The sequence below is a fragment of the Gymnoscopelus microlampas genome (assembly GCF_963454915.1).
Source record: "Gymnoscopelus microlampas genome assembly, chromosome: 11".
NCBI lineage: Eukaryota > Metazoa > Chordata > Actinopteri > Myctophiformes > Myctophidae > Gymnoscopelus > Gymnoscopelus microlampas.
The window spans coordinates 13,002,592-13,030,068 of NC_139948.1; the positions used below are offsets into that span (position 1 = coordinate 13,002,592).

Genomic DNA, 27,477 nt, shown 5'->3' on the forward strand with positions numbered 1-27,477 from the left:
TTTTCAGGCAGCGACCCCCCAAAATAATCATATTTTAACTGGGGACCCCCCACCCTGAGGAATTAGGAGTTGAGGCACTTAATTTAGTTTGATTCAGTTCCACAGATACATATTGTGAAAATAGCAGATCTAGATCAGTGCGACCCGTTCCTGCTTTTCAAGACCGATACCGATATATATACATATATTAAAAAATCATAAATATATTTTTTCAAATGTATATGATTCTGTAGTATTAGCACACCTTATGGTAAGAAATACTAGTAGTGGGCAACAGGTGGATTTAACATACCTTTGACCAATAGAATACATTTAATCATAGAACCTTTTAATCATTATTATTATTTTATTTTGTATTATTTATGAATGTAGAATTTATTTTTACTATTTATTGTGTAGACTGAAAACACTGGCTTACAGTGGAAGTATTGGCAAATAAAGAAATAGGAATTCAAGAAATAATGAAGACAAATACTGACAATGCCTATGAACATTGGCTTGCAGTTATTGCACATAGTCAACATGCAATAATACTATTAGGCTTGTCATTGAGAAAGGAAAATAAAGTTGTCTTTTTGAGGAGAAGTGGAACCTTATAAGTCACTTTAAGTTTAGCATGAGGGAGAGGGTCTACCCTCTTCAGGGAATTAATTGTTATGATATCTCTAAGCTACAGAAAACATCCAGTTGCCTATTAAACATACACAAGACACAGACGATAGACAACCGGTTACTTACAGCTGCCATTAATTAGTGCTTTTGTTTGCCTTTGTGGTCAAATCAGGGTCAAATGCATAGGATCAACGAGCCATCGTTAACCTGCTAATGTTACACAGCTGATTGGCAACATGCGTTAATCCACCACTCACTCTGATCTCCAAGCAAGTGGGAGAACACTCTAAAATCGGGGATTTTACTTTGGCTGGTCAATTTAAGATGACAACAGCAACAAAGATTAGTAGTAGACCTGTATGTATGATGATCAGTTATTATTCCAGACAGTGGTCTATCCAAGACGTTTTAACACGTTTAAGAGCAGGTCCTCATGCCGTCTCTCTCTCTCTCTCTCTGTGTGTAGCGTAGACTAACAGCGAGGGGCTGTGCTGCTGCTTCTGCCACCCAACGCCGTTTAACCGAGTTATACTTCTCCAGTACAACGGTGTCTAACCGGAGAGTTATACTTCTCCACCAACGGTGCCTAACCGAGAGAGTCCATGTAGATCACAGCTGACAAATATTATATATTATCGGAGCTAATCGGAGCTGCGTCCCATGGACGCACTAGAGTTGTCATGAATGCGTCCTTTCGCAATATGGTGCGTCAGCGACGCAGGACGCAGGCCTACGAGCATCTCTGGAAGTGTGATACCTAAAGAAGCTGTTCCAAGGAGAAAGCCCATGTGTCGTCTGGTGTAAATGGGAGAGAAAGGAAGCCAGGTGCAGGCAGTGACAGGAAAACATTGGTCAGATGATGCCCAGGAGAGTAAGACTGATAAATAGGAATCTGGAGACCACTCGAGCAGGCTTCCTACTTGCTGCTGGGGGGAGGAGAGGGAGATGAGAGAGAGAGAGAGCGAGAGAGAGTTGGGGTGGACTGATAAAGCCCTCCAGAGATATATGAAAAGAGCATCTATAATTCAGCAGCTATGAATCATGGGGCAGCATGTGGAGATGGTGGAGGGGGATGAGAGAGAATGGAGGGAGTGAGATGAAAGGCAGGACAGAGCCTGGAGGGGCGGGGTGTGGGGGTGTGTGCATGTATTCGTGAAACGGAAAAACAGAGCCGATGTCGTGGATGAGGGCAGATCATGCCTGGTTTTAAACATAAGTTGCGCGGCAGTGTCGCACACCAATAACAGCCGATCTAGAAGCTCACGGCGTGTCGCAGCGCAAAGCGTTGTGAGGCGCTTTTGTTCCAACAGAGTATAAATCAAGCCTCAGTCTGAATAGATGTTGCGTCTTCATGGGCCGGGCGCACCAACGCCATCTGTTCCTTTAGGCTCACATTCTAAATATGCTAAGCATGGGGCTGAACTTTGACCTTGACCGTTGGCCGATAAAAAAAAACCCATAAAAATCAATAGCGCAGGCCTTGAACTCATCTGCAAAGTTTGATCCGAAGAGGATTAAAACACAGTTATGACTGGGACAGACAGGGTCGATTACAATGCAATACAAAAATGGGCGCGGGCGTAATAAGAGGTTCTTCGGTGGAACATGCCCTGGGGAAATCAGGAGCCGAGACGAGAGAAGTGATGCCATATCTGCTTTCTGCCTGAGCAGACGGTAAAAAGGACACTGTTTCGATATTAACACACAACCCTTCGATCCCAGGGCACTCTCTCTCTGAACAAGTCACAATCTTAGCTTAATGCTGGTCTCCCTAACAGAGCTAGTGCTTCGTTTTGTCTTTGCTGCTCTCACCCTGTGTCTCTCATCAGACTCATCACTTTGGCACTCGTTATTCAGCTGGACGACGACCCAATGCCTTGAAGCCATGCTTTTGTTTTCAAACAGCCTTGGATACCTGTGCTCTCCATCTCAAGAGCTTTTATGCATGCTGTATAGGCCAAACACTGAACTGAAGGTATGGTAAACCTATAAGTACATGCTATGGATTTGTTTCCTTCTTTTTGGGGGGCGGGGGGCTGGTTTATGGAACAAAAGCAGCATCTTTGAGACCCAGAACTATGGGGGAAAAAAAAGAGGACAGTGGAGGGAGAGTTTGGGAATGAAACAGGTTTGGCAAGGAAGTGCTTGGTTCTGTTGACTGATCTTAAAAGATTTGGCACAGGAGGGTAGGCAAGTAACAATACAAGTTATGAGGGTCCAGCATGTGTGTTCTCTTCTGTGTGTTCACAACAAATCCCCCTCACAACAGTTGCATGTTTTGCGAAAAAGGCGCTACAGAGACCCCCCAAAAACATTTGTGCTACGTGGAACTAGCACGATGATTCGTATATATATTATATAGTATTTTACTTTTATGTACACACTTTTTATCTCTCCCAATTTATATATGTTGCCCATAGTGAAGTTCCAGCAGGCTGTGTGTGAAGAGCTCGAAAAGAGCTTCCAGAAAAGCAAGAGGTATGACTGGAGTGTGGTGGATAAGATTGCAGAGGACCGCCTATTGGACAGAGTGATTGGAGGGCATATGGGGAGGGGGTATGTGGATGTATTATCCTCTCTGCTGTCCGGGAACATGGGGGGGGGGGGGGGTTCTGGCCGACGTACTGGCTTTGCCGGGAGAGAGAGACCTCATCAGCTGTAGCAGGGTGAGCAAGTCCTGGAGGAGCATCATTGAGCAGCTCTCAACAGTTGTCAATGGAATCAGGCCTGAGGGGGTCCCTGTCACGGCACTAAATATTTTCAGATGGGGGTTCTGCGGCGAAATACGTATTAATGTGCGGGTCCTTGACATGAAACCGTTTAAGAACCGCTGATCTATAACAAACGCCAGCCTGTTGGAGAGAACCAACCAGAACACCATCAGCCAGGACGCGAAGAAGAGGCCAAAACAGACCTGGAGAAGATCAGTCGAGAGTGAGGCAAAGACAACCAGACTATCAGCCGAAGAAAACTGCCCAAAACAGAGTCCGATGGCGGGGTGTGATTTGCGGTCCTATGCTCCATCTAGGAGCCTACAGGAATAAGACAAGTAAGTGAGATCTATAATAAGCATCCACTGTGTGTGTGTGTGTGTGTGTGTGTGTGTGTGTGTGTGTGTGTGTGTGTGTGTGTGTGTGTGTGTGTGTGTGTGTGTGTGTGTGTGTGTGTGTGTGAGTGTGTGTGTGGGGGCTGCGAGAAAGGACGAGGGAGGAAGAGAGAGGAAGTTGGAAGCCAGGTAAAGGGGAGGAGGGAAGAGGGCGACAGTCAAATTAATGTGCGTCTGGACACCAACGGCTCCCTTGGGTGGCGTCTCGACGTGATGCGAATTGGAAAGCTGTCCTTTTAGACCTCGTCTCCTACCACGACTCCCAGGGGGCCTGTGGGCGATGAAAACCCAACAACTGCTCCACCGCTACAATGATACACCCTGGACTTTGTTTTTAAATTATTTGTGATTTCAAATCAGCGAAGGTCATGTGAAAACAGAACAAAACGTTGCGACTTCTAAAGCAGCGTTACAGTCAAATGCAAGGGGGTTGTGGCCAGAACTGACATTAGTAGCCAAAGTTATAAACGGGTAATAGTGTGTTTATGATCAGCCATATCAGCGATAGCATTGATTATTGTTCGCTTACTGGTCAATAGAACATTTTAATATGGACCGAATAAGGAAGAAATACTGATAAATATGAGCAATTGGGGGGAGACACACACACACACACACAAAGAGCTCAAAGGTCTCAAAGATTATAAAGAATTGAGGTGAAGTGTATGACACAAACCGTGAGTGTGGCGCAATGCAGATGAACTAAAAGTGGTTGCAAGAGTTTCTTAAGGTTCCTGTACACTTGTTGCCCATTTTGTACATGTAGTAATAATGCTCCCGCAGACAGGAGAACCCCCGGGAATGAAAGGGGTTCTTTTCTGTCCGTCTAGTCCACACGTCCGTGGTTGGTAGTGGCGAGCAGCAACGGCTGTAGAGGCGCCGCCGGGCTCCTTCTATCTTCACTCATTAGATGAGTCACTTCTCTAAGAAGGTGGTCTCAAAGTGACAGGTGTGACAGGATCTTAGGGGAGATGGGAGGACTATCGCTTCATGCGTTTGACGACATGAACCCTGAGCGCTAAGGCGAATGTTGTTCTGTGAATATAGCCTTGGTCTACATGGTTCACAACGTTGTGAGCAGCATGTAGACCGGGCTATTTTCGCAGGAGAGATTTGGTGTAAGGGGAAAAACGAGCGTGGCCAAGTACAGACCCCTGGGGCACGCCGGTCAACGACCGGGAACGCATCCATGTCATTTTAGATTTGAGATATAACCATTATTTTATACTTTGGCTATTCAAACACTAGCAGATCTACAAGCTCATAGCACAGCACCAAGTTGACTATGAGCTTGTAGATCTGCTATTTTTTTTTTATCCTGAAAATGTTTGCAAATCTTTGAATATCTAGTTTTTAAAGCGAACATTTGGAACTGTCAAATGTCTCAACAAATGTCTTAATTTTTCTGAAAAAGTATTGTTGCTATATCAGTGGTTCTCAAACCTTTTTCATGTCAAGAACCCCCAAAATTATATGAATTTGGCCGTGGACCCCCGTCTCAAAATATATAGTTCCAGGGACCCCCAGAGGCAAAGACTTGAGTTAAAAATGTTCGCTTTAAAAAATATATATATGTTTTGCAAATTTTTACGATGTAAAAAAAATAGCCAAAGTATAAAGTAATGGTTAAAGTGGTTACACAGATGCGTTCCCGGTTTTAATGGGTTAAGCATTCACGATTTACCTCCTTGTTCCCGAGCACAAATTCCCAGGACACGGTTTTGTACTCTCCACCCAAAAACCCACCCACACACCCCATCTCCCCACAAATCCCTCTACTGGTCTCCTTCTCCCGTCATCTCCAACTACCCCCCCCCCTTCCCTCCCTCCCCTCCCCTCCCCCCCAAGTCCCCAGAGACTAAGAGATCTTGCAGTTGTTGCGGGTGCAGTTCTGGGGCGGGCTCTGGGGCGGACGGATGGACTTTGAGCGCTTCAGACTGTTGCCCTTGGAGCCGCCGGCGGGGTTGTTGGCCAGCGAGTAGGAGCGTCCGTGCATCATGACGGCGTTCATGCCGTTGGCCATGGAGAAGGACTTGAGGTGGGACTTGATGGCCACCGGCAGCGGCAGCTTGTCGATGAGGTGGACCGGCGTGCAGGACACGATGGCGCGGCAGCACAGGTCCTGCAGGCTGAACACTGCAGGGGGGGGGAAGAAGAGAGAGGGAAGAGTTCAGCACCCAGGAGCCAGTTGCACCACCTCACACTAAGTTCAAACTTAGCCTAGTTATAGCTTAAATGGCCATTTAAGCTATAACTAGGCTAAGTTTGAGCTTAGTGTGAGGTGGTGCAACTAGCTCCTGGACTACAGACAAAGTAATGTAGGGTCTAAGTCAGTGGTGCTCTCCGTGGACCCCCAGGGGGTTCCCCAGCAAAATGTGTTAACACAGCATCACGATCACTTTAACCCCTTAATCCATATTTTATACGTTGGCTATTCCAAAATAGCAGATGTACAAGCTCATCTGCTATTTTTGAACATTTAAAAAAAATCTAGAAAGTGTTCTTTTTTACACAAATCAAGTCCGCGGCCAAATACATATCATTTTGGGGGTCCTTGACATAAAAAAAAGTTTAAGTCACAAGTTTAACCACATGAACCCTAGTGCTCTCTAATAGGCGAACGTTCTGCGAAAATAGCCTGGTCTACACGCTCACAACGTTGTGAGAATGTAAACCAGGCTATTTTCACAGAAGAGTTTTGGTGTAAGGGGAAAAAGGAGTGCGCCCAGTATAGACCCCTGGGGCACGCCGGTTAACAACATAATATAGGGTTTAAGTGGTGAAGCATTCATGATTTACCTCCTTGTTCGGAGCACAAATTCCCAGGACACGGCTTGTACTCCACCAGGATGACGTCTTAAAAGCTTAACCACATGAACCCTAGCGTCTCTATTCTGGGGGCGAACAGTAGGCGTAAATAGCGGTGCTATTTTCGGTGACGAGATTTGGTGTAGAGCGGAAAAAGGAGGGCCCAAGTATAGAGAAGACCCCTGGGGGATCCCCTGTCAACAAAGTATATCGTCGATGTCGGGCAGAATCCGCCGATCTCCATATTCTAACTTTTTGTGTTTTTCTTTGTGTAAATGAATGCCCTGCTTGATCATACTACAGCATCACACAAAAGCATCAAAAGCTACTTTTGCTACTTTTGAATTCGAATCCTGTTGTCCTTGAATTCGAAACCGTTTTAGAATATGAGGATTTGTGATAAGATTTGTGTTAAAAATCTTTGCCTTTTAAAAAAAAGATTTACACACATTTCTAAGATTTTTCTAAAAATAGCAGATCTACATGCTCATGCACTCGGTGCCGCGCTATGAGCGTGTATATCTGCTATTTTTTAATAACCAAAGTATAAAATATGGATAAAGGGGTTAAAATGATCGTGATGCTTTATTAACTAATTTTGCTGGGGACCCCCTGGTATCCCCCCATGGACCCCTGGGAGTCCCCAGACCCCACTTTGACAACCAATGTTGTAGAGATGCTAATTTCGATGAAGAGAATTGGTGTCGACGGGAAAAAGTTGGGGGCCTAGTATAGACTGCTGGGGACTCTGGTCAAAGAAGTCTATAGGGTTCAAGTGGTTGAGCGCTTTTCAAGTAGTCTTCTTGCTTAAAAGTGTTACAGCAATATTTTTACGGAGCATATTCAACATGTGTCGATGTTGTCATGTTTACAGTACGTCTAAGCTTCCTTAATTAGTATTACACAATTAAGAAATGCACTGAAATCAGACTTCTTACCCTCTACAGCCTTATATTATTTGTCATACAATGAATAGCAAAACAATGCCAAACTGCAAGCTTGCAGACTGGCTATTTGTGCTATTTTCTATGTTTTTTCACGTGCCTAAAGTGGGGACTACAGGTTAAAAGTGTTTATTAATGCAGAAATGACAAACACAGGAATAAAAATGTGAACTAGAAGGAGAGTTCCTCTCTAACATGGAGGATGACTATTTAAAAATGCTCCATGGAGAACAGCTGAGGCTCCTTCTCTCTGCACAGAGCTCGTATACCACCGACACTCAACTGACTGAAAGGCACCAAATGAACATCAAGCTGAGGGAGGCCAGCCTTGGCAGACTTCAAGAGCCTTAGTAAGCACTCGTTTTATTTACAGGGGGCAAGCTGGGACATCTCTCTCCATCTGCTTCTCTTTCTAATTACACATGATCACACATGATATATCCACAAGTTTCAAGCGGACCATTAGCACTCCCAAGCTGTGAGAGCCAGGCCTGGAATTTCGTCTTTTTAGGGGCAAGGCATATGAATTTTGAGGGCACAAAGGCCAAATGACAGGAGAGCAAGGCCATCAAATAAAACAATGATATTAAGTCCACTGAAATAATTAATTGAATTTAAGGGTTAAGAATGAATTTGTGTTAAATCGTAAGTTACGTATGTAACTATGGTTCTATGAATCCTGGATGACTGCCAGAGGCAGTGCTTAACACTGGATATATCCGTCTCACGCACGTGCAGTCGAGTAATTAATATCAACAAAGTCACAGCTGTGACATAATGACGGTGGGCGTGGAACGCAGTAGCCAGCGTACATAAGCCCACAGCCGTCATTAATGACTTCCCTGCAGAATCTTCTCGCGAGATTCCGAGTGACAGGGAACTCTGGCAGTCATCCAGGATTCATAGAACCATAGTTACATACGTAACTTACGTTCTATTTCATCCTTCCTGACTGCCAGAGGCAGTGCTTAACACTGGATGACTAATATCAACAAAGTCACGAGGAATCTTACCTTGCCGGGAACGGCCTAGGGGACCCCCAGAACAGCGGTTGCCACCGCATTGGTTGCAGCCACATTGACCCTATAGAACCGGGCAAAGGTGCATGGTGCAGCCCACGTGGCTGCTGCACAAATTTCGCTCAGAGGAACTCCCCGTAGGGCCGCCCAGGAAGTGGAAACGCTCCTGGTGGAGTGGCCTCTGATATTATGAGGCGGTGGTAGGCCTCTTGATCTATATGCCTCCTCTATTGCCATGACAACCCATTTGGAAAGCCTCTGTTTGGACAGGGCATGCCCCTTTCTGTGCCCACCATAACAGACGAATAGGCTGTCCGAGCGACGGAACCCAGCAGTCACCTGTATGTAATGCCTCAAGGCCCTCACCGGGCAGAGCTGCCTTGCCAAAGCAGCCTCACCCTGCAGGCCTGAGGGGTCATAAGCCGCCAGTCGTATGACCTGGTTAGTATGGTCTGAAGCCAAGTTCTTGGGCAAAAACGAGGGGTTAGGCCAAAGCGCCACCCCCGTGCCATCAGAGTTCCAGCGTATGCACGCGTCACTCGTCGATAGGGCATGCAGTTCACTCACCCGCTTTGCCGATGCCATTGCAAGAAGAAAGGCCAATTTGGCTGAAGCCCACTTCAGTCCTGATCGTTCTAGGGGCTCGAAGGGGGGGAGACGAAGAGCCTCCAGGACCAGGTTTAAGTCCCATGAGGGGTGTTTCACGGCCCGCGGGGGGTTCCGCCGCTGGGCCCCACGAAGGAACCGGGTCACCAGAGTGTGGGACCCCACAGTCTGGTTGTCCACCCTGCAGTGACTGGCCGAGATCGCGGCCACATAGACCTTCAGTGTTGACACTGATAGTCTCTTTTCCAATAGAGATTGCAAAAAACGCAATATCATCGGCACCGAGCAAGACTCAGGTACCTCTCGGTTCACCCCACACCATTCCGAGAATATTTTCCACCTGTTTGCATAGATTGCCCTGGTGGAGGGTGCTCTTGCGTTTAACACGGTCTGGATCACAGCCTGGTCGCACAGACTCAGGAGCGGGTCCGGCCCCTCAGGGGCCACACGCACAGTTGTAGGCGTTCCGGGCACGGATGCCAAATGCGGCCATCCAATTGGGACAGGAGATCCTCCCTGTTGGGGAGGTGCCATGGAGAGCTGCAACAAAGATTGTGCAGCGCCGAGAACCACGTCCTCCCCGGCCATGCCGGAGCAACCAGCAGGACTCTGTGGTTGTCTTGCTGGACCCTGTGTAGCGTCAATGCTATCAGCGGAAAAGGTGGGAAAGCATACAGGAGGTGATCTGGCCATGGGTGCGCCAGAGCATCCTGTCCTAACGGACTCGATGTCTCCGTCAGGGAGAACCAAAGAGGGCAGTGTGTTGTGGACTCTGAGGCAAACAGGTCCACCTCCGCAGCGCCGTATCTGTGCCAAATCTCCTCCACTACCTCCGGGTGGAGTCTCCACTCCCCCGAAGGAGGTTTCTGGCGTGACAGAAAATCCGCCACCACATTCTGTGGCCCTGGCAGATACATAGCCCTCAGGCTGGGAAAATGAGGGAAAGCCCACATGAGGAGTCGCCGTGCCACTTGTAACGACAGGGTCGACCTGGTGCCCCCCTGCCGGTTCACGTTGTAGACAGCTGACCTGCTGTCGGACCGCACAAGCACATGCCGGCCCTCCAACTGCGGTACGAAATGTTGTAGCGCTAAGAATATAGCACGAAGCTCGAGCACATTTATGTGCTCCGTCATCTCCTGTCTCGTCCAGAGCCCCCTCACAGCCCTGTGTTGCCATACTGCCCCCCACCCGGAGGGAGAGGCATCCGTCACCACCACCTCGCGACGCGAGGGGATCGAACCCAAGGAGACACCTCTGGACAGATATGCCCTGTCTCTCCAGGGCTGTAGTGTGAGGAGGCAGCTGCCGGATACCCTGACTCTCCTGGACCCGTGGAACTTTGGGTCTAGATGTAGGCCATTGACCCAGATCTGGAATGGCCGCAAGCGTAGGAGGCCCAGTGGCACTACCGCAGTCACTGACGTCAGCATCCCTAACAGCCTGAGGAAAAGGCTGAATCTCAACTTCTTGTTCCCCCGAAACCAGAGAAGAAGCTGCAGGATGGCTTCCACCCGTTGAGGAGTGGGAGAGGCCAGCATTCGGCAGGAGTCCAGGGCCAAGCCGATAAATACAACCCTCTGGCTGGGAACAAGGCAGCTTTTTTTGTGGTTGACTGTGAGACCTAGTCGTGTCACATGACGTATTAGGGCCGCCGTATCCCGCCCCACCTGTTCCCTGGTTGGAGCACAGACCAACCAGTCGTCCAGGTATGGGAGGATTTGCATGCCCCGGCCCTGCATTGGGGCCAACGCAGCCCGCATGCATCTCGTAAATACCCGAGGGGCCAGGGAAATCCCGAACGGGAGCACCCTGAATTGGTAGGCCCTGCCTTCGAACGCGAAGCGCAGGTACTGCCTGTGATGCGGGGCTATAGGGACGTGAAAGTATGCGTCTTTTAAATCGATTGAAGTGAACCAACTGTGCACTTTGACCGTTTGGAGCACATCCGCTGTCTTCAACATGTGGAAGGGCAACACCTTCAGGTAGGCGTTGAGCCCCCGTAAGTCCAGTATAGGGCGAAAACCTCCGTCTTTTTTTGTAACCAAAAAATACATTGAGTAAAACCCACCTTGCCGTGTATGTAGATCTAGTTCCTCGATGGCATTCTTCTCCAGGAGGGTGGCCACCTCCTGTCTGAGTGCCTCGGATTTGGTGGGATCGTTGACGATGGTCATCCTGATCCCGCTGTAAGTGGGGGGCCGGCGGCGGAACTGGATACTGTACCCTTGGGAGAGCGTGGCCACCACCCAAGGGTCTGAAGCGCAGCTTTCCCAGTAGCTGAGCTGCTGCTGGGAGAAGCGTCCCACCGCCGGCCCCATGCGTTCATTGCCTACCCCTCTGGCCCCTTGAGGGGCGAAACCCAGACCCTCGAGCCCTCTGCGTTTGAGGTGCCGGACGTGGAGGGCCTGGGCGAGTAGGGGCGCGGCGACGCTGGTCGGGCTGCTCGAAGGTCGAGGACCTCGGGTAGCTGTCCTGCCGCGGCTGTGGCCGGGGGCGACCGGTGCCATAACCTGGCGCAGGCCGTTGCCTCACTGCAGGGGAAGGCCCCTGAAGGCTGGCATACTGCTGCCGTGTCTGGTTGGCCTGGAGGCTACGCTCCAAGGCCTGCTGTCCTGCAGGGCCAAACAGCTGCCCCGGGACCACGGGGAGTGCACGGAGTACCCTCCGGCATGGCTCCGACAGTGGGGACTGAGCCAGCCACACCTGTCGGCGCGTCAGAGTCAGCGTTGACAGTAGTCTGCCAAGCTCCGTTGTCATGTAGGCGAACGCTTCCAGGGAAGCGTCGCTCAGGCTCTGGACGGAAGCGTCCATGCCTGGGTTAGTGTCTGCGGCAGACGTAGCCTCCGCGCCTGAGGGAGCCGCCGTGCCCAGGGGCTGCAGAGACTGGGACAAGGCCAGCAAGATATGTGACAGAGAGTTGCCTATGCGGCCGACACGGGCCGCTGCGTCGTAGCTCTTGACCAGCAGGTCATCTGTGATGCGGCATTGGGGCCTGGGGCAACGGGAAACCGGCCGCAGGACCTCATCGGGTGAGCATATCAGGGAGGCGATGGATGGCTCCACTGATGGCATGCTGCCCAACCCGTACCTGTCCGCATCCCGCATAGACGCCAAGGCCCTAGCGTCGGAGACCCGATGGGTCTGGGACTTGGGGTCTTCCCAGCACCTGTGGAGCTCCTGAATGTACTGCTCTGCGGGAGGTACAGTGAAGGCAGCCTGAGGTGGAGCGCGTCTAAAGAAAACGTTTGCAGGCCTTGCTGCTGCCGGGGCCTCGTCCTGGCCCAGGCGTGCCAGCGCCATCCGGATCACAGGCTTGATTGAAGCCGAGGCAGGCCCCGAGCCCGCTCTAGACTCACTTCCCGACCGTTGAGAGCCGGGGTATGAGGTGTGGGTGGCCTCTTCTGCCTCCTCTGGACCATCATTGAAATCGGTACAGGAGGCCATTGTCGACAGTGAATCAACCTCCCACCCTGGGGCAGGGGCGGCTGCCGGTGGACTGCCGGCCCGGGGAACAGGCCTGTCCGGTTGGATATTAAGGAGCAGCTCCTTCAACTCCTCAAACTGGGATGCCAAGGTGTCTACCTTGGTAGCCAGATGGTCCTTCTTCCTCTCCTTGCTGTGCGGGGCATGACGGTGCGGAGACCCTTTCCGCCGCCTGCCTGCCTGTGGAGGGACACCAGATGGGGGCATCCGGTCCTCTGGCTGCTGCCCCTCCACTTCAGCCAGTCTGGCCAGCTTCAGATCATGCGGCATGAAACTGCAGTTTGTGCACTGCTCCTCTGTCAGCCCCTGCCTTAGGTGTGCTACACCCAGGCACCTGTGGCATTCGTCATGGCCATCGTCGGGCAACAAAGGCACCGCGCAGGCGCGGCACGCATGTGCCATGGCCAGTATATAACGGAGCGAAAACACTCCGGAAGGAAAAACAAAAAACACCCACTAAGCGTGCACGCTTTGGGAACTTCAACTCAGTTACTGTGGAGCGAAAGCACCCCTAGTAACAAACAAAAAACACCCAAAAATGGGAAAGAGCTATAAAGCTGAAATAAGTATTATAATACGATCCACTATAGGGAGACAGTTATAATTTCAACTCAAAAGAAAACACCGTAAAGAGCGGAAACACTCAACAGGTAATCAAAAATTCTTAAATCTGCAACATAGGCTGTTCAGTTTACTGAAACATGCAATTCAACAGAAAATGCAAATTAAATATATATATATGGCGTCTTTCCAACTTAAATAATAAAGGGACAGAGACCGAAAACAGACTCTGATTACTATACCAACCTGTGCGTTTCCCACAGCGTGGCCGCGCAAACACTGCTCTGCTGGGGAGCTATGTTGGTCTTCGGAAAGAACAGAAAATAGCGAGCCTTAATCGCAGCCCTTGGAGGACGCGACACGCGAAGCTCCAACCTACTGTAGGTTACAGGGCTCCCTGCGAAAAAGACGATGGTTTAGTAGTTTGTTTTTTAGAACCTCAAACCTGCAACGCGTAGCTTGCGAGAAGATCAAAGGGAAGTCATTAATGACGGCTGTGGGCTTATGTACGCTGGCTACTGCGTTCCACGCCCACCGTCATTATGTCACAGCTGTGACTTTGTTGATATTAATTACTCGACTGCACGTGCGTGAGACGGATATATCCAGTGTTAAGCACTGCCTCTGGCAGTCAGGAAGGATGAAATAGAAACGTAGTTTAACTATCAGTGAAATAAAAAAATCACACCCAGTGTGAAGTGGGCGGTGTGTGGTCATGACTCACTTTAAAAAACGGATAAATGACTTTTTTAAAGTCCATACTGCTATTCATAGGGCTGCACATGTGTCATGTGTTTCGCTAGCCAATCACAGTCCTGAATTTGCAAAGTCAGCCAATCACATTACAGTTAGTGGTGATGACACTAGCTGTAATGTGATTGGCTGACTTTGCAAAAGTATCGATTTGCATTAACAATGGAAGGGTTAGGGGGTATACAAATCTTTTGGTCGGTGTCCAAAACTCACTTATAGGGGGCGGCTACACCGCCCCAAAAATGATGGTATTTATAAATTACCAATATTTGTACAAACTCCTGAAAAGTTCATACTCAAGAGTCATTGGACTGGTTTGAAGATGGGGATGGGGACTCAGATGGAGTTAAAGGAGACACACCATGAATTTAAAAAATTTTTTTGATATTTAATATCATATGGTGTATGTCCCTCAAACCATTTTCAAAAGGTTTGAGCCTAAATCAACACTCAGATATACTCATCCCAAGTCAATTCTCTCAGGCTTATAAAGCACTTTCAGCTGCAATACCAAAACGTCCAGTTGGCTAGGGGGGTGCTGTACTGCGGCACACTGAGCAATTCTGTCTGTCAAAATACATGGGCAGAAAGTTTGGTGAGGTAAGCAAACTTGCCATTCTGAGATGGCCTGTTCAGACACGCCCATTCTGAAAATCTCTGAAATGAGAATGAATGACTGAATGTTAAAAGAAAATATTTTTTGGGGTACAAGAGACACTGGGGAGCCAAAAAAATAAAAAAAAATAAAAAAAAAGTGAAATTCATGGTGTGTCTCCTTTAAGAATTCAGAATCTCAACAAAAGGCGCTGATGTCAAGTAAAAAAACACATTGACAGTGAAATAGATTTACTCTGTCTGATGACCTTACGTCCTGTAACTGTTGGCTTAACAGCGTGTGCATGATTAGTGCACGTGAGTACGTTCTGTTTGTCACGTACGCAGTGTCTAAGAAGTCACATAGACCGAGTTGCCTTTGCACCTGGCAGATGACCTTACTAGATGCAACTATTCTTGATCAACCTTTTTGTCACCTTTTCGGCAATCTACGCTCTTGTACGGGCCTAGTTCAGTTGCATGTGTCCTTCTGACCACAAACGGTTCACGTCCTGTTCTACAGAAGCAGGATGTAGTCTGTGAAGACTACAGGAAAGAGAACCATTAACGCTGGTTAAATGGTAAATGGTAAATGGTGCATTTATATAGCGCTTCTATCCGAAGCGCTTTACATTGATTGTGCCATTAACCCATTCACACACACATTCATACACCGATGGCGGAGGAAACCATGCAAGGCACCAACCTGCTCACCGGGAGCAATTAGGGGTTCAGCGTCTTGCTCAAGGACACTTCGACACTAACTCTAGGGGAGCGCCCCAGCCCGGGATCGAACTGGGAACCTTGCGGTTTTCCAGTTCACTCTACCCGGCCACTCTACCCCTGAGCCACTGCCGCCCCATTAACGCTGGTTAAAAATGCTGTTTTAAAAAAATCGATGTATTCAAAGATTCAAGATCAAGATCTTTCAAAAATAGCAGATCTACAAGCTCGTAGCGCGGAACTCGGTGCCGCGCTATGAGCTTGTAGATCTGCTATTTTTGAATAGCCAAAGTAAATCCCCCCCCCCCCCCCCCCCCCGGTTGACAAAACGACAGGGGGACGGGACGGGACCATTTATTTGGTGCGCACCAAGTCACATCTCCAGGTGCTCTTCTGAGTACTAGACCTAAAAAGTTATATGCACCCCTGGTTATAGCAAAAAACCTAAAATGACACAGATGCGTTCTTGGATTGAATGAGTTAACCTCTGCTCCACACATCCATCCATCCACCCATCCGTCCATCCGTCCACCCACCTCGGTTGGGCCTCCAGAACTTCTCCATGCCGTGCCTCATGAGGACGATGCGCGACAGCTCCGTGAAGGACTCGATGACGTTGAAGTTGCACAGCGGGCTCACCTCGAAGAAGGTCATGCCGTTCTTCTCGGCGTAGGCGCGGGCCTGCTCCGTGGGGACCTGCCGCTTGAAGGCCAGGTGGAGCCGGTTGCCCACCAGGATCCGAGGGACGCCCGGTGCATGCTGGGTAAAAGAAAAGAACGGGGAGAGATCAAGTAGGGTGCAGTGGTGGAAAGTAACTAACCACCACTGGTCACTGTGATGACCACACCGCCCACTTCACACTGGGTGTGAAGTGGGGAAATACTGGAGTATTTTCAATTTTCAATACTGAATATTTTACTTCTTCTCCAGTACATCTCAGAGGCAAATATAGTACTTTTACTCCACTACAATTATTGGACAACTTTAGTTACTTTGTAGATTTTAAATATTATTACAAAACATAAATTAACCACTTCAGCCCTATATAGACTACAAGCTCACAACGCGCCGAGCTTGTAGATCTGCTATTTGAGATGTAAAATTTCTGCATAATGAGTACTTTTACTTTTGGTACTTTAAGTCAGTGGCGTGTTCTAGGTTTTTCTGGAGGGTATACGATACGATACGGTGCGCGTGGTCGTGGGTATACGCTCTCGCGTTTTCAATGGATGAAATGGTTATTAGACTGTATACGCTTCTTCCCAAAATAAGCTGGACTGTGTACGCCGTATACAGCGTATAACGGTAGAACACACCACTGCTTTAAGTACATTTTGATGCCAATACTTTTGTACTTTTAATCAAGTAATTTCTGAATACCAGACTTTTACTTGTAACAGAGCATTTCTGCATTGTAGTATTGATACTTTTACTTAAGTAAAAAATGTGCGTACTTCTTGCACCACTGAGTAGGTGCACCAATGTGTTATAGTTGTAGTTATTTTCCATGGTGCTTTTGGCACTCTTTGCTCTAAGTGAAACACCCACAATCATTTTTTGTGCACTCAAAATAACCCTCATTTTGGGCAGACCCCAGCATAGACCCCTGGAGGACTCCAGGGGTCAATGAAGTATAGTGTTGAAGTGATTAAAGCAGCAATTCATAACTTTCTTTAGTGAATATGTTTTTATTTGAACCATTCTGTATTGTAGAGTTTGTACAATAACACGGCACTTCTATTGAGACATTTTGATCCTGTGGTCGTGAAGGAACACTACTGGTTGACAAGAGGTACTGCATGAAACTCAAAAGGAACCAATGCGGCCTTCACTGCACTCGCAGGGGAGCCGACAAAAAATATAAAAAATATGTTTTCACGATTTTTCAAAAAATAGCAGATCTACAAGCTCATGGCGCGGCACTCGGTGCCGCGCCATGAGCTTGTAGATCTGCTATTTTTGAATAGCCAAAGAAATCTTAAGTGACACAGATGCGTTCCAGGTCTTAATGGGTTAAGAGGTCGGTTAACCACTTGTCTTGAACCCCAGCTTCCATAACCTGGGGGGGAACATTCTGCAAAAAATAGCAGATCTAGAAGCTCACGATGCGTCGCAACGCGGCTCATTGTGAGCTTGTAGATCGGTTATTTTTGGCAAAGAGACTTGGTGTAGACGGGAAAAAAACGGTCAAAGCACGGTTGTGACTCAAGTCCAGTTCTCTGAGACTAAATGGTTTCTAGGCAGAGAGAGAGTGGAAGCAATAGAGCGCTAGACGGAGATGGAAAGAGAGGGCCCTGGCACACATTAAATGGAACAAAGTGACTAGCGGTGGTCTGTTACTTATTCATCAGGCCCGGGGCAGGAGAATAACTTGCCCTGTCACTTCCACTCGTGTCTCCCTGATTCACAGCCATCTGTTCTGACTGACAGAATAGAAGATGGCCAGTGGCCTCCTCTCTTCTTCTTCTTCTCCTTCTCCTCCATGCACCCGGTCTGTCTGTCCATCTGTCTCAATCCATCACTCGGCTACAACAGTCTAATATGGTCCAAAATTGGTATCACAGCTTAATGTAACACCAGGAAAAGACGAGATCTAAGCTAGAACTGTCATATGAGCCAGGGCTGTCCTCGACAACATGTATTATTGGTAATATTGATAGGAATTTGTCGACTAATCGATTAGTTGATTTACGCATCCGTGTCATTTCAGATTTATTTGGCTATTCAAAAATAGCAGATACACAAGCTCATAGCGCGGCACCGAGTGCTGCACTATGAGCTTGTAGATCTGCTAGTTTTGAAAAATCGATGTTGTTTCAATACTTTGAAAAATTTGTGCAAATCTTGGAATATATATATTTTTAAAGCGAACATTTGTAACTCAAATCTTTGCTTCTGGAACAAATATTTTGAGATGGGGGGTCCGCGGCCAAATACATTTTGGGGGTCGTTGACATGAAAAGGTTTGAGAACCACTGATGTAGCAACATAGGAAATTTAAAAAAGAAAACGTAGTATTTAGAAGACATTTGTATAATCGGCCTCAGGTCTTAATGGGTTAATATATAAAAAAAATTAAGACCAGGAAAAGACACTACGATAACCAAAATCCCAGACGATATCTAGTCTCATATCAGGATTTGGATACAGCATTGTATGGATGTATTGCTCAGCTCTAACAGGCAGTAATAGCTGTATTAATGACCTAGTATGACTCTGGGATGTATGCGGTCATTTGGTACATGGCCTGTCTCCCAGAGCAAAACCACTAAGTCCACTTAATGACTGGGTCTGGAGGCACCAATGTTCCAGTGTTTTTACTGTCCAATCCACAACCCTGTTTGCCTGCTCTCCCATGTTCTCTGCTTCTCACTCCGCTCGGACATTTTCCCTTCACTTCATCACTCCCTACGGTTCTGACTGCACCGCAAAACCCTCGGTGTCAATTTGACTCGGAGAATGTACAAAATGGACCCTTACGGGTTCATATGCACACGCTCGTAGTTACTCTCAGAGTTAAAGTAACATTGAGGATTTCACTGCGTTGTGGCTGCGACCCGGCAGCCACAGGATTCTGAGGAGGTGGGGCAGGAAAGGCAGATCTCAAGCACACACATACCAGAGGCCAAAAATACCAGCTCAGCCCCTGCTGTGCTCACACACACACACACACACACACACACACACACACACACACACGAGAGAGAGAAAAGGACATCCTCTGCTTCCGAACCAACAGGAAGGACCTGTCAGAGCCAGGGAGACCCCACCTCACACACACACACACACACACACACACACACACACACACACACACACACACACATACACCAACCTAAGATGGTAGGGGATTGATAAAAAGCTAAAAAATCATCCCTCATCTTAATACCCTACAGCTAGAAGCCACCAAAATTGGCGGCGAGTCACTGTGGTTACCGTTTTTATTTTTTCACATTTTAAAATACATTTGAAAAAGTTTGAAACATTTTGGAACATTTCCCAAAATAGAGAAGGCAGGATTCATGTGGTTAAAAGGCTAACATTAATGTCCTCTGCTCTTGCTATTGTCTAGCGGTGCTCTTCGGTGAAGGGCCAGTGGTTTCCTGTGAGGATGTGTACAGATGTGAAAATTGGGTGCAGCTGTGACTTTTTCACCAATTACAGTATGCTTGCTTTAAACCTGTGCCACATGCATCCTCCCCCTCTCTCGTCCACGTTAAATAATTAACCAGAAAGGCCTTGATCTATAAAAAAAACAACAACCACCAATAAATCAAATCATTACACATGTCCAAAAACCACGATATAGCCCGAGGAAAGCAATTTGTGAGATTCCAGTGATTATTTGAGGCTACTTTGAATCCAGTCAGAGCGAGAGCCACACCATGGTGATACAGTTTGGCAGAGCATATTTTCCTACTTGCCATATTTTCCTATGTCCCATATTCCTCACCACGTGTACCACCCAATCCTCCAAATGAAATCTAGGCCAGTGTTTCTCAACCCGAAGATGATGTTCTGAGCGTCAGGGGCACAGAGAATTGAATTGAATTGAACAACCAGACAAGAAAGGCCGCACCGCACGTTATGTTGTTCATTTGCTGTTTTTATTGTATTTTTTTATCATTCTAATTATAACTATTTGAGTTATTTGTTTTGTTTCGTTTTCGGTAAAGCGTCTTTGAGTACTTAGAAAAGCGCTATACAAGTCTCATGTATTATTTATTATTTTAACCTGGTGTCCCTATTTTGAGCATGTCATTACAGGTGGAAATGTTTAAAGGAATTTCAGGAAGTTTCTTCTCAACAAGTATAAAGTAGTATAAAGGATTGCTTAATGTGTTGATATAATGCGACTTCTGCATTTTTTCTCAGGATACAATTGTGTTTCATGCGTTGCTGGGGGATGCAATTGTTGGGAGAGAGCGATGTGTGTGAGTGATGACGAGGGAATGAGGCTGACATTAGTCCATTTTCAATGGAAGCCAGGGACATGAAGCTACAAAGTGATGCCCGACTACTGTGGCTGCAAAACGTTTTGCGGTGCTCCAATGAAGTGGTGAGGCATCGATTATGTTTTTGTTTCCCCATTTCCACTGCCCTTCACTCTCCCTACAATTCAGTGCTGCCTTCCGTAAATGGAATCTCATTCTTGCCGTTAACCAGTTCCCTGTGCTATTTAACCCTACGTTATTCATTTATAAGTGTGGTCTGAGCAACAGCGGCGACTTGGCAGCCATGTAGCTGGCCACGCTTGGCTGTTTTGTGGCTTTGTCGCTCCTAGAGTGAACACAGCGTTAGTTTGTTTCTTTTTGTTTAAAGAGGTGGTGCCATGGTTTTGCACTTTTTCTGTTTTTCATGTGTCTATGAGGTTGATAGAACTTCATTAAGGCCCCCGCTGGTGGTTTTATGGTGTTTCATGTCTTCTCTGACTATTTGGAGTTTTTTCCTGGAGGCTGAAACCTTGAGAGTCAAACGTGCCAATCCAAAAACAGGGGCATAGTGACATCACAGAGCCCCCAAAAAACATACCCTCCCCCTCATTATCATAACACAACAGGTGTGGGCATGAGGAGGAGGAGGGACTAGGACAGGTGGGTGGTGCTACGGTGGTGGAGGAGGTGCTAAGGTGGTGGAGGAGGTGCTAAGGTGAGAACCAGGCATACTTAATGAACTGGAGGCGTGTCCACATAAAAACATTTTTTTAAACAATTTCTGTACACTTTTTTTTTTGGAAAAAAATCCTTACATAATAATAATACCTTATGATCAGGTTTTAGGGTTGAAAAATATCATGGCACTCCATCTTTAAGCTTTGAATCAGATTTGGCACTGAGCCCGTAATGCAGCAGTGTCTGGGGTCACTTTGTAGCTTCAAGTCACTGGCTTCCACTGAAAATGACTTGTAGCCCTGTTGGTGGCCTCCTGGCTAGCCGTGTGCGACCCAAAATGTTCATCCAGGCCCAACGTCCTTCAGCCCTTAACTTCATCTCCATTTCGCCCCTTCTGCTGACTCACCTCGTCAATCTCTCGGATCCACCGGTCGATGCCGTCGAAGGACCACCGGTTAGTGATGTCATAGACCAGCAGGATGCCCTGCAATGAACACAAACACGCACGAATGGTCAATGGCCAGGCGCAACGACATTGTGCCGCCCCCTGTGTCCTGTTTACAGCCTACGCACTCAGCGTGGAGGCATCAGCAATTGCAGTGGACGTGGAACGACAACTAGCACCGAGACAACAGGCTGATTTGACATCTCATAATCCAACTCCATGAAGTGATGACTGATGCCTGAAGAATGTCCATGACCGAAACATTGCCGTAACCCATTGAGACCTGAAGCCGATTCTACAAGTCTCCTAAATCTCAACAGTTTTCTGAAAAACGTATGTTTCTACAGATGTGCCACTTCAAAACTTCACATGTCCTGCCATCGCCAAGACAGTAAATTTTCAGGGGATTCCCAGGGCAATAAGAGGGACAAAGAAGGGCATTTAAAATGCTGAATTATTTTGATGATCACTGCTTTTATGATGCTAATTAATTTGAGCAACTGGTCAAATCACCTTTCGCCTCATAATGAGTCTGACACCTTGTTCAACACACATTCTTTTGTTCTCATGTATATGGATGTCTGTTGAAGGGAAAAACGGGGGTGTGTAGTGACAACTTCTTTTCAGGGGCAAAACAGTGCATTTTAAGGGCAGAAAAGGGAGGAAAAAAATGCATTTTCAGGGCACTATCAGGGAAAGAACAGTAACGTGTGAAGTTTTGAAGTGGCACATCTGTATATCAGTGGTGCTCAATCTTTTTCATGTCAAGGACCCCCAAAATGATATGTATTTGGCCGCCGACCCTCATCAAAATATTTTGTTCCAGGGACCCCCCAGAAGCAAAGATTTGAGTTAAAAATGTTTGCTTTAGAAATATATATATATATATATTCAAAGATTTGCACAAATTTTCACGATTTTTCAAGAATAGCAGATCTACAAAAATAGCATATATACGAGCTTGTATATCTGCTATTTTTGAATAGCCCAAAGTGTAAAATAATGCTTTTTAGCTCAAATCTAAAAATGACACAGTTCCAGGTCTTAATGGGTTAATAAAAGATGTCCTTAATGTGCAAGTGAAGGGAGGTGTGACGGTGTAAGGGTTATTTCGTTGTATTCGTTACGTCTGACCTACGCACCCGTCCCTGAACTGATCAGGTGTGCATAAGACTTTGCTTTTCCATATCCAACTCCATTAAAATAACTGTACATTGTGGTGAATTTTACAGAATGCCAGGGGCATCAAACAGCAACTTCAAGTCAGGCAGGCATGTCACTATAGAGCCAATAAATGAGTTGTGCTCCATAGCTAGCCTCTAAGAGGCACCGACTGTAATGTATGTGTACTACCTGTTCATCCTGACGTCCCTATTTTGGGCATGTCATTATTCACCTGTTTCCTAGGCTGTGTGTTTTCCACTTCTTGTCAGATTTCATTGGATATCATTAGTCATCTGACCAGTTTCATTGGATTTCATTGGATCAAATCGACAGGAAGTGGAACACACACCGGAAGTGAAAAGCCTAGGAAACAGGTGAATACTGTAGGTGAAATAATTTTGATAATAGCCGATCTACAAGCTCACAACGCGCGTCATGATGCATTGTGAGCTTGTAGATTGGCTATTTTAGCATTGGTTATTGGACCTTTTGAAGTGCTTTGCATTGCATTGTTTTCATATGCTTTTAGAAGAAAAGGGGGAAAAAACAACATTGGATTTCATGTATATTCTAGAAACATTGAACTGTGAGTTTTAGATAAACATGTTATTACAAACAAAACTATATGACATTTTGTCCGCTGCTATCTCCTAAACCATGCTATGCATACTCTATACACAAGCAACAGTGTGGCACATGTATGCTGTTCACAATCCAGCTTGTTATTTCAGTAGAGACTAAACTAAAGCACTAGCTGTCTTTTTTAGTTTTTTCTTTTCCTCACCTGAGCACCACGGGAATACGAGCGGAAGATGGTGCAGAAACGGCCTTGTCCCGATGTGTCCCTGGAGAGAGCGCAGACAGACAGAGACAGATAGCGGGAGGGAGAGAAGAGACAGTCATTGCCGATGCACAGAGCAACAGCCAAGAAACTAGGTTCAGCCAGTTGGAAGAGTTAGTTAAAACCTGTGGCATGTCTCAGTCGGAATCTAGCTAAATGAATGAAAAGAGAATTGGCCAGTGTATACTTTAACTATAAGGCTGGGTACTCCATCAATTTCTCCAATATGACAAAGCTCAATGAACATCTCAATGTTAAGACATCAAAGAAATATTCATTGTATCTTGTAATATTTACCAGAAAATCTCACTTCCTGTGTTGCTGAAAAGTCTTTCAGTGAATAAAGACTAATGCAGATTGTATAATTATTCAACAGGTTAATTTATATTAATCATCCCAATACTGCGACGGATTTCAAATATCCCCATTTGGTCTACAAATATCATTGCAACACGTTTAAGTCGTATCACCTTCTTAACCACTTTCAAACTGGTGTCCCAATTCTAGGCATGCTACAGGCAGGCCATTATAAACAAACTTTTCCAAAGGTTTTCAAAAATAGCTAAAATAGCAGATCTACAGGCTCACAATATGTTGCATCGCGACACGGTGTGAGCTTGAAGAGCGGCTATTTTTTGCCAAGCGACACCATCGAACGCCAAAGCCTAAAGTAGGGCTTAAGTGGTTAACCCACCGCCAGTGCCTCTCTGTTAGCATGAGCGTGTGCAATCTAAGCCTGTGTGGCCTGGCACACACTGGCACCTTGCTCTACAAACACCACTACACTAGAGACTGTGTTTATCCAGGAAATACACATGTATCAAGTGCATGACAGAGGTCGCTCCGCGGAGTTCCTGGCTGATACCGACCTCTAAAAGGTGTACGTGGCTCTGTTAGCTTTATTGACCAACTGAGTGTGTACAATCACAGAGGATGTGTTTGATGAGTCAGTCGGTGTCAAACACATCGCCAGTGATAACGGCCGTTCTAACATCACAAAACCAACAGCTCTTTGACCGTGAGCGAGAGAGAGAGGGAGAGAGAGTATCCAAATATAGGAAGTGGATTCTTAGCGTGTGTTCGTGTCTGTGTGTTTGTAGAAAGAGTACGAGCAAAGAGGGACATTTCATTGAGTGCAGTTAAGGCAAATCAATGGCACTACGAGCACAGAGGCCTGATGCTGTCCAGTGTGACTTTAGATCCCCAGAACCACTAGTCGCACTAGAGGGGACATTCAGCTAAAGCTCTTGTTCAAATCCGCTTCCCAGAGTGGGGTGGGGTTTCCTCATTTCACACGTGAGTAAAACCCCCAAAATACCTAATCGGAGGCAAACGCGCAATGTTCGTACAAGAAACTAGAAAAACTGTTTTGGAGTGGGCTACAGTGACAACATGAAATGCACCTGCAACACAACTGACAGGGCAACATGGACATGATTACAGGTCATTCAACCACACACTGACAACACTGAAACTGCCAGTTATCTTACTTTTTGTTTGTCCCATTGTCATATTGCCTTTCCAACAGTCAGAATATGTTTTCCTTGCACTTCTACGGTCATCTCTCCACTTAAAAAGGTCAAGACGCCACACTTACATGGCGCTTTTCTAAGGCATGGTACTGGCTAGGCTAGACTCAAGCCGCTTTTAGTGCAACGTACTTTGTTTTCCATTGCAGATAGTACTCCTACGCCCAACCCTCTGCGCAGGAGAGTGCTAAAGAACAATCATTGGCAACTTGTCTGGAAACAATCTCTAATTTTAACCTACTGTATAAAGTCCAACTAAACCCGTTTCTGATAACAGTTTAGGTGAGAAATAGGCCAAGATTCATTTCACATTTACAATGGCTGGTTTAAAGGTGTGTTAACAGTATTGGTTGGGGAGCTTCCATGCAGAATAGGAGAGTCCACTGTGACACAATGACGCTAGTGACGATTCTCTCTGACCGGTCAGAAGTCTGCTGCGTTTTCACGGAACCAATGGATACCAATGGAAAACCCCCCCAAAAAAAAGCCCAGTCAAGTCAAGCCTCCTGTCTGACTTGGCCACATGGTGATTGGCACACTGGACTGACGTCAGTTGGCCTGCGAGTCCAATTGGACAGAGGGGGAGCGGGACAGTGATGGATGCTTAACAGCACCTCAGAGACAGAGCGAGACTAGCGGGTGTGACTCATCAGAAAGACAAAGAGCCAAAGAAAGAGCGAGAGGGAAAAAAGGCTGATTTATACTTGGTTGCGCACCGGAAATAGACGATCCACATGCTCACAACGCGATGCATTGTGAGCTTGTGGGTCGACTATTTTCGATGCGCGACAAGCATAACTTGGGGAGAGGGCAGGAGGGATGCAGTGAGACGGTAACAGTTTCAGTGCAGCTCCAAAACTTTACGCAGATTTAGAAACCAGCTCAAACAGCTCAGATACCTAGTACAGCACACCACAAAATAAATAGCAACGACCAAATATGAAGAGAACATACAGTACTTAAAGAAAAGCTGGAGCAATCCACAGTAATCTAAACATCGGGGGGAGATCATAGCGGAAAGGAGAAAAGAAAAAAAAAACTCTGCCTTATGTTTCTGCAGTTAACATCCCTCTATGCAGCATACTGCTCTGTGCCAAGCCCACTCCTATAACAAGACGGGATCTAAAAGCTCTGCTAGCAGCCCTAAGAGTCCACGATGCTCCTCACACCAACAGAACATTCCATAGTAATCCAGTAGAAGTAGGTTGGGAGTAAAATGTATGCTAGTAGATGTTTTTGCCTAATGGTGGAGCTGGAGGAAAGACCATGGGGTCACCAACACCAGGAGGGGCCATGATCTGGGAGCAAAAGTGTGCAGCAAATTCCATGGCAATCGAGCCAGTAGTTTTCGAAATATGTTGTTGTTTAGGACCAAAGTGGTGAATGGACAGACAGACCAACATAGCCATCCTTAACCCATTAAGACCGGGAACGCATCTGTGTGTCATTTTTAGATTTCTTTGGCTATTCAAAAATAGCAGATATACAAGCTCATGAGCTTGTAGATCTGCTATTTTTGAAAATTCGTGGCAAAATCTTGGATTATATATTTTTTAAAGCGAACATTTGTAAAATATTTAGTTCCAGGAACCCCCAGAAGCAAAGATTTGAGTTACAAATGTCCGCCAAAAAAAAGGGGGAAAAATCTAATATTTGCACAACTATTCATGTATTTTCAAAAATAGCAGATCTACAAGCTCATAGCGCGGCACTCGGTGCCGCGCTATGAGCTTGTAGATCTGCTATTTTTGAATAGCCAAAGAAATCTAAAAATGGCACACAGATGCGTTCCCGGTCTTAAAGAGTTAAAACAAACCCCAGGGACTTGTAAAGGAAGGCTGACAACTCTGAGTGCCTCTCAGAATGCAGAGCAACTGTAACCATCATGATGCCACAACGGCCCAGCCTCGTTCTGTAAAAGAGACGGTGTAAAGTGCTAGACACAGTAGTACACCCACTTTGGAGTAAGGCCCAATGTTGGTCAACAAGATGTTCTGACCGGGTGACAGAGGAATATTACTTTTGAAATTTTGGGTTCCATTGCGAAACTGGTTGAGAATCACTGATCTTGCAGAGAGCCTGCCAATAACTTTAAAACAGAACCGGATGGTTAAACTAGGAACACAATCTTCTTCCCCAAGCACTCGATGCAGAAGCATCATTTATACAGCATTATGTTTTTCTAGAATAATAGCACACTGTAAAATTTGATTTAATTAAATTAAGTTTAACCACTTTAAACATGGCGTCTGTACTTTGAGCATGTCCATAAGGGTACATATTCATAAATTAGCAATATTTCTTAGAAAAAGCTTCTTTGAAAGCTTGCTTCCCACAGCGCACACTCCTCAGGGGAATTGTGTACACTTTGGTGCCATAGGTCCCTTTCCTCTCAAGCAAATACATCATTTGAATTCAACAGAACTGATTTGAAATGAACCACTTTCAACCAGGCGTTCCTATTTTGGGCATGTTTCAAAATGGTTAAAAATAGCAAATCTACAAGCCCATGCACATCACATCATGGCGCATTGTGAGCGTGCCAAATGTCAAAAACAGCCGATATACAAGCTCAGATCTGGTAATGTTCACCTATCTTCGCAGAATATTATTCACCTATGACATGCATAGTCTCTCGAGCCAGACAGTGTTGACTCGCACAATTTTCAAATGC

General features: G+C 46.4%; 1 protein-coding gene across 1 annotated transcript in view; it reads right to left on the minus strand.

The window, feature by feature from the left end:
• Positions 1-3,034: 3,034 nt before the first annotated feature.
• The window catches only part of LOC311056237 (ras-related protein Rab-40C), a 38,552-nt gene continuing 14,109 nt past the window's right edge, over positions 3,035-27,477 (minus strand). Inside the window, exons 3-6 of the mRNA XM_084072706.1 lie at positions 23,218-23,278; positions 21,231-21,308; positions 15,749-15,971; positions 3,035-5,854 (exon numbers count right to left, since the gene is read on the minus strand). Coding sequence (XP_083928832.1) covers positions 5,577-5,854; positions 15,749-15,971; positions 21,231-21,308; positions 23,218-23,278 — 640 coding nt within the window. The 3' untranslated portion in view covers positions 3,035-5,576. The remainder of the gene's footprint in view (positions 5,855-15,748; positions 15,972-21,230; positions 21,309-23,217; positions 23,279-27,477) is intronic.